General features: G+C 48.6%; 1 protein-coding gene across 1 annotated transcript in view; it reads right to left on the reverse strand.

Moving 5' to 3' along the window:
- ZDHHC9 (zinc finger DHHC-type palmitoyltransferase 9) overlaps window positions 1–7,770 on the reverse strand; it is a 38,743-nt gene extending 30,973 nt beyond the window's left edge. Inside the window, exons 1-3 of the mRNA XM_050777469.1 lie at window positions 7,532–7,770; window positions 7,095–7,162; window positions 5,604–5,905 (exon numbers count right to left, since the gene is read on the reverse strand). Of these exons, the coding sequence (XP_050633426.1) occupies window positions 5,604–5,770 (167 nt within the window). The 5' untranslated portion in view covers window positions 5,771–5,905; window positions 7,095–7,162; window positions 7,532–7,770. The remainder of the gene's footprint in view (window positions 1–5,603; window positions 5,906–7,094; window positions 7,163–7,531) is intronic.
- Between the last annotated feature and the right edge of the window lie 105 nt (window positions 7,771–7,875).

Below are 7,875 nucleotides of genomic sequence, written 5' to 3' on the forward strand. Positions count from 1 at the left end.
GTGTCTCCTCAAACCTAGTAAGTTCATATTATCAGGTCTGCTTTTTCTATTTCACCTGTCTTCCAGACACGCCTCCCCTTTCTTTTTTTTTTTTTTTTTTTTTTTAGATGGAGTTTTACTCTTGTTTTGTTGCCCAAGCTGGAGTGCAATAGTGCAATCTTGGCTCACTGCAACCTCCACCTCCCAGGTTCAAGTGATTCTCCTGCTTCAGCCTCCCAAGCAGCTGGGAATACAGGTGTGCACCACCACGCCCAGCTAATTTTTTGTATTTTTAGTAGAGACAGGGTTTCACCAGGAGTTGGCCCAGCTGGTCTTGAACTCCTGACCTCAAGTGATCCACCTGCCTCAGCATCCCAAAGTGCTGGGATTACAGGCATGAGCCACTGCACCCGGCCCATGCTGCCCCTTTCATCAGGATAACTCACTAAGTAACAATGTATGGAGCACAAATTGCTCGATTCTTCTCCAAGTCATCCTCATCTCGGCAGCAGGGACCAGGAGTGGCCACAGCAGTGATGATCCCTCATTAACTCACAAAGCTCCTGATAGGCTTCCCTGTTCCTGCAAGGCTACCAGAAATGCCATGCTGCAACACCATCAATTCTCTGCAAAGATGCCTTCACTTTCTAGGAGCATAAGCTTGGGAGACCCCAAGAGCCTAGATGCCATTGGGTAACACACACACTAGCTCGCAAGAATCCTGAATATGCTGGTCTAGTATTTGGTACTATGTACACTTTACTAAAGCATGTGGGTTTGAATGTCTTCAGGATTCCATAGCCAAAGGATAACAATGAAAGGTCGAAATTAGAAGAAAAAGCCCTGAGACAGTATAGAGACATTGGCTGGCCAACTCATCTTGATGAAGGAACCTCACTTCTGTGGGCCTGGTTTCCTCACCCACACAAGAACGGAGATAGTCTCAAAAGTCCTTTCCAGCTCTACCATCCTATGATTCTGTGGGTCAAGATTGTTAAATTTTAAGTACATCCAGAATGTTTTAATTCAGCAACACTTATTGGCCATCTACTCTATGTAAGGCATGGTAGAGAGCACTGTGGAGGCTACACAGCCATTGAACATAGTCTCTGTCCTTGAAAGAGACTAGCTGTAGGGGACAACAACAGTGAGAAGTGTAATCACCATAGAGCTCCAAACTATAAGAAATGTCATGTGATTATCTGTTGAATGAGTGGTGTGTACAATTAGCCCAATGAATGCAGAAATTACTGGAAAGTTTTCATGAAGACTCAAGAAAGAATTTGAGGGAGGGGTAGAATTTGGATACGCTAGACAAGTATTTTTTGTATTGATTACTATTGATTACTAAACAGTGTTGCAAAGCTGTTTTCAGTTCATCCAATTCAATGACTCTTCTGCCAATATATACATCAAAAGCTCTAATGGGGACCAATCTGACAGAACCTGGTCTGACAGTGCCTTGATAAGATTTCCTTCATATACAGAGGACAGAGTGAGACCATAAGCACTGATTATAGCAGTAAACTGCTTCTGCTTCAGGGGTCAAGAGTCACACAGTCATTCTTGCCACAAGGGAAGTCTGAGGACTTTGACCCCACTAGTGGCCTGCTCAGAAAGCTAAAAGAGAAAGCTGGAAGCCAATTCCAGGAGTCAGTGCACTTGTTCCTTTCTCCGGGATCACATTTTATCAGGAAGTTGAATTTGCCTGAATACCTCAATAGCCTTTCAGTAGCTGGATGGCTCCTAGGTTGTCAGTGTCATTCTGTTACAGTGTCCTGACACTTCAGGCCAAGCTGGTAGCTATGTGTTCATCGCACAAGCTGGATAGAGCTTGAGCAGAAAGAAGTGAAAATTGTTCATATGCTCAAAGCTGAAATTGGCAATACACACTCACATTTCTTAAATACCTCACCCTAAGAATTAATTAGAAAATCTTTTTTCTTTAAGCATTATACCATTTTCACTCTGCTTTTAAGTTTAAATACGTTTGCCATGAATACAATTATATTTAAATATAGTAACCTACTGGTAATCTATAATCTCCTTTCATGTGTATTTGAGTCTTCCAGACAAACACAGAGTTATACAGAATTTCAGGTTCTTGGAGTTGCAAGAGGCTTAGTGAATATTTGGCCAAATTTCTACTCTGTGACAGCGGCCCTGAGAGAGACTCCCCAGCTTCTTCAGAAACACTTCTAACAGGCCAGGCACAGTGGCTCATGCCTGTAATCCCAGCACTTGGGGAGGCTGAGGCAGGTGGATCACTTGAGATCAGGATTTCAAGACAAGCCTGGCCAACATGGTGAAACCCTGTCTCTACTGAAAATACAAAAATTATTTGTATTTGGCAGGTGTCTGTAATCCCAGCTACCCGGGAGGCTGAGGCAGGAGAACTGCTTGCACCTGGGAGGCAGAGGTTGCAATGAGCTGAGATCATGCCACTGCACTCCAGCCTGGGTGATGGAGCGAGACTCTGTCTCAAAAAATAAGTTAAAAAAAAAAAAAGAAAGAAAAAAGAAACACTCTAACAATACAGAGCTAACTGGCCCCAGGGTGGAACAACCTTTTTTTGTTTTAGGTATTCAATCTACTATCTGTCCACTGAAAATTACAGGTCACTCATTTGAAAAGTCTTCTAGAAGATATGTAAAGGCATAATCCAAAAATAAAAGGACATCTGCCAGCACTGCTAACACTGTGCGTTCTTCATTAAGGGGCACCCACATGCCTGACCAGACTCCTCAAGCCATCTGGCTGGCCCAGAGCTGTGCTGCAGGCAGCTATAAATCAACTCACACTTGTTCCTAAGCACCTGCTGCAAGCAGGACCCTGCTACTAAAATGCAGCTCCAGATGTGCCTCAAGAGTTGGACCATCTTCCCACAAGGCAAAAATGCAGCAGCCAGAGGATGTGGAGTCTCTACTCCTAGACAATGTAAGGATGAAAATAGATTACCATTTGTCTATTCAGATACCCTCACCTGCCTGAAGGCAGGGGGCTAGATCAACTGATTACCTGAGGTCTCACTAAGTTCTTTTTTCTTTTTTTTTTTTTTGAGACAGAGTCTCACTCTGTCACCCAGGCTAAGATCTCCGCTCACTGCAGCCTCCACCTCCCAGGTTCAAGGGATCCTCCTGCCTCAGCCTTCTGACTAGCTGGGACTACAGGCGCACAACATCCACACGGGGCTAATTTTTGTATTTTTAGTAGAGATGGGGGTTTCACCATTTGGCCAGGCTGGTCTCAAACTCCTGACCTCAAGTGATCTGCCTGCCTCGGCCTCCCCAAGTGCTGGGATTACAGGCATGAGCCACTGCGCTAAGTTCTAATACTAACAAAGCAGCCCAATTCTGCTCCCCAAACCGTGCCCCCACTATGTGGTGGACAGGAATTTATAGACGCCAAAGAAAAAGGCCCACCAGAAGGAGACTTCATTCCTCAGAGGCATGCTGGTGTACCTTGTACCACCTGTCACTGGCTAGGCACAACGCAGCCACCACCTAAAGTGTCTATGTGTTTATATATGACAGACACACACACATACACAAGCACGCACATTCACAAACACAAATTCCGCCATTCTCAGTACAAAGTATTCATCACCAGGGTCCTCTCCTCTTTGGTCACATTTCCACCTCCCCACTCTACTCCTCTGCTAACACATTTACTTCCTTCTCCCCTCTTCTTCCCACTACTCCCTCCTCCAGCCCTATCTTCAAAAATATTTAGTCTTTCACACACACAGCTGGTACTCAAGGAAGTTTTACAAATAACCTCACCCTTCAAAATGCAAGAAACAACCTGGGGGGAGGGGGAAGTCATCATGGTGGAAAACTCAACCTGCCTCTGTCAAACAGCAACGTGGCTAATTAGAAGCTTCATCCCACCAGCGGTTTTCTTCAGAGGCCTGCAGGGGCCTCAGTGGAACAGATTCCAATAAGATTCTTCTGCTGGCTCCCAGATACAAAAGGGGACAAATGGCAATAGCTCCAAATTTCAAGTACCCCTGGCCAGTCAAACCAGAGGTTTCCTGGGCCCAGAACTACCAACTAACTCAAAGCCTGGGAACAAGGCTCATCTCTGTTTGGAATGGTTGCAATAATAAAAATTTAACCATGGGGGTGGGGGTGGGGACAAAAAGAGAAAAAGGGAGGAAGAATGATAAAGAACAGAGGTCAGCTATTCACTTCCAAGAAGAAGCAGGGCAGGAATGAGGCAAGGAAAACTTGGAGAGAAGGGTGAGGAGAAGGAAAAACGATTTTTAATACTAGGAACTTATGCCTGCCTGACTACACATGCTCACTGGTACCACACACAAGCACGTGCATGCACACATGCACGCACACACCCTCAGTCAGGAAACTCAAACTGGAAAGCAAGTAAGAAGCCTTCAGCAACCTGCCTGACTTCGCTAAACACTTCACAAAGTCAGCAGTAGCGGCAGCAGCAGCAAAAAGACCTTTAACAAAGAGTTCCTCTGACCTTACTTTCCCAGCCCCGTTATATACTGGGTCCCCCTCCTCCCCCTGCTGTTACTCAAGCCAGCTGCAACCATCCAAAAGTCTGGCAAAGCAGCCCGAAAATCACTCTGGGTGCATTGGGAAAGCCTGAAGCCCTCACAGAAGGACAAAAAAATGAGCCCCAAGGGACCAGAGCTCACTTTACTTCCCCACTAGGCTGGCCAAGGTGCCCCCTCCTATCTCCCATGGCCACACCCCAGCATGAGGCCTCCATTTCCAGGTCACCCATGTACATACACCATAGCAGGCTCACGTCAGGTGTGGCTTACAGTCCACACACACACCTCTTGGCTCTCAAAGGCCTCCTCACAGTAATCCCAAAACAATTAGCACTGCTCCCATCCCTAGAGTGTAGAGCATTCTCAGCACACCCAGGAGACACGCCACAGTGCCCTAGAATCCAACCGGCCACCTCCCCTAGAGACGAGACCTACACAGACTTCAAACAGTGGCTCGAGTACAAGGTATTACACCACAGAAAAAAATCACTCCAAGGCTGGTACCAGGCATACACAGAATATAGAGTTGTTTACATTCAGTGATTTTGAGGGAAAGAAAGAGCAACTCACTTCTAATAAGCACGTATGTGCCACGCACACAACTAGTATGTGGTCCAGCTGAGGCTGGAACTAATCCGTAGGTTCCCAATTCAGTTGGCTTTTCACCGTAACAGCTAGCTGAGAGCTGAGCCTTAAGGAAACAGGGCCCAGAATAACAAAATAGGTGAGGATTGCTGAGTGATGTAACAATGAGGGGTGCCCTTAGGTTTGTGTGCAGGGGAGGCCATCTGTCATTCAGCTTCTAAGGAGACCACTAAAAGGGAGAGGTGAGTAATTAAGACAAACTTCCTTATTTCCCAAGTCTATCAAGGATAGCCCCAAACCAGTACTACAAAATTGGTATCAAAGGTATTGGTCTTTTGGGGAAGCACATACTCTGTGATGACCATGAAGCAATGAATTCAGCTGGCATCATCTACAGACATTGCTCAAGAGGATGTTAAAGTCATCCAAGGACCAGCCCCAAACTCCCCAGAAAGCGGGTTCTCCCCCTAGACCCAAAATAACCATAATCAGGCAACTCTACTCAACCAAAACTCACTCAAAGGCGAAGAAGAGTGTACATGTCCCCAGGATGAGGAAAAGGGTCAGGTAGAAAATGCCCTTTTGCCGGGCCATCATGACCCGGCCATCACAGCAAAAGGTGTTCCTGCCTGGGAGTTTCTCCCATTTCCGTGTCACCTTCTTTCTCACCACCATCACAGACATGATTGGAATTCCTGCTCCAAAATGGGTTTTGCGATTACACAAGAGAAGACACAGAGGCTGAGCCCAGCTTTGAAATCGCGTTGCCTGCTATTCCTGCCGCTGGGTCAAACATCATCAAAAGTCCAATTGCCAGCCCTAAGAAAAAGCAGAAAAAGAAAAAAAATGAGGCAAGAATAAAAAAAATACAGTTCAACCCTCCTTTCCCAGAGACAGAAAGTTGAAAACTGACTGAAGGGGTGGGGACGGGGAAGTGGGGAAAAGTTTATTTCCAATTCGTGTTTGTTCTCTACAAGAAGATATGATTAAAGGTTCTCAAATAAGGAAAAGGGCTAGTATTTCCTCTTAAATAAGCCTCTATGCTTCCAATCTAATGCTGGTGATCTGATCATCACAGAACCTTGGAACTAGAGAGGATTTTATAGGTGATCGTGCCAATTATTAATACTTTGTTTTGTAAATGAGTAAAATGAGGACCAGAGAGAGGAAATAACTTATCCAGGGCCACACAGCAGCAATGCTGATACTGCTAACTTCAAGTCAAGGGCATGTTCCACTATGCCACAATGTTCTTTCAACATCATTAAAAGGACTCTAAAAATAATAGTAGAGTTTCTGTCCTTATAAAGCCTCCCTCCCTTCCTCCACTTCACCTTCTTTCTTCAATTAGCCACTCGAATATGAATCACAGCAGGGAACAAGTCACCCTCTGGCAGGGCCGGGAGGTTCTGGACGCTCTGTGCACATACGTGCATTGTATTTACACAAAACAGATTTCCCCTCATCAAACCCTCTGCAACTTCCTGAGTCCGGGAAATGAAACAATCTGGCTGGTCTAGCCTAACATTTGTGGGAATCATAATGAAACCATATCAGAGACCTGTAGGTGAAAGGCTGACTTAAGCAGGAGAGATTCTGGAATGGTTGGTGACTGCTGATGGCTGGTTGGGGGGTGGGGAATGGCAGCAGCTAAGAAAAGTCACAAGGGCGCTTTCTGGGACATGTCCTAAGTACCATCTCTACTCAGCATCCTGAATTCCCAGGCCCAGGCTTTCTCAGCCTCTGCCACCCTTCTCCTCCGCTCAGGTGTGGTGCTGTGGCCTCTATTTACCGACACCACATGCCCCACGCTGGCAGGACTGAGGCGGAAGCCTGCAGCCCGACGGACAGAGGGAGAAACAGCCAACTCGAGATCATTCCCGGGCTGGAGAGGGCAAACGTCCAAAAACAGCCTAGGAGCGGAGCAGGGAAACGAGAAGGTAGAAGGCTCGGGGAAGGGGAAGGGGGCCCAGAGGTGCAGAGAACCCGTCCTTTGTGTAAAACTAACCTGGAAGATAATCTCCTCCCGATAAACCGGCCCAGCGGGAGAAGGAAGACCACGAACGGGGAGCCGGCCTGGAAGAACAAAGATCAAAATCCGTCGGGAAGCAGCGACCGGCTCCCCAGCGGGGGGCCGGAGGCCAGAGGCCGGAGATCGGGGCCGGGCCGCGCGCGCGGCCTCGCGAGGCCCGCCCTGCCTCTGCCACGCCGCGGACCACCGCCCCAGGCAGGTTGGGACGCGCGCCACATCCACACGCACACGCAGCCACACGCTCGTACACACTCACACACGCCCCGCCACGTGTAGTCACCCCGGGCCAGGGGCTCGGCGGCTGCCGAGTTGAGAAGGGCGGTGCCGACGTCCCCGCGTCCCGGCGCAGCGGAAGGGGAGGCAGCCCACCCTGCAGACCAGCCCGGGAGACCCCCGCCCCCACCCCTCGTTACCTGAACCACGGAGACCCAACTCGGCCGGCAGCTGACGGCAGGAAGCGGACCGTCCCAGGGGATCGCGTCGGCCGCCAAAGGTGGCAGCGACTTCTCCTCCCTGGGCCGGGAGGCTGTCTCCTCCTGACAAGGGGCCCCAGTGGTCGGGGCCCTAAACCAGCTGTGGCAACCGCCCACCGCTGGCCAAATGGAACGCTCCTCACGTCACCAGGTCGCTCCAGTAGTTGCTCGCCCTCTATTGGCCGATCGGCCTCGGCGCCTCCGCCCCGGCCGCCCCTATCCCGAACTGCCATTGGATATGTCGAACGCCACTCGACGATGCCTCCGCCCACTCCTCCACCCAT

Source organism: Macaca thibetana, chromosome X (genome assembly GCF_024542745.1).
Source record: "Macaca thibetana thibetana isolate TM-01 chromosome X, ASM2454274v1, whole genome shotgun sequence".
Lineage (NCBI taxonomy): Eukaryota > Metazoa > Chordata > Mammalia > Primates > Cercopithecidae > Macaca > Macaca thibetana.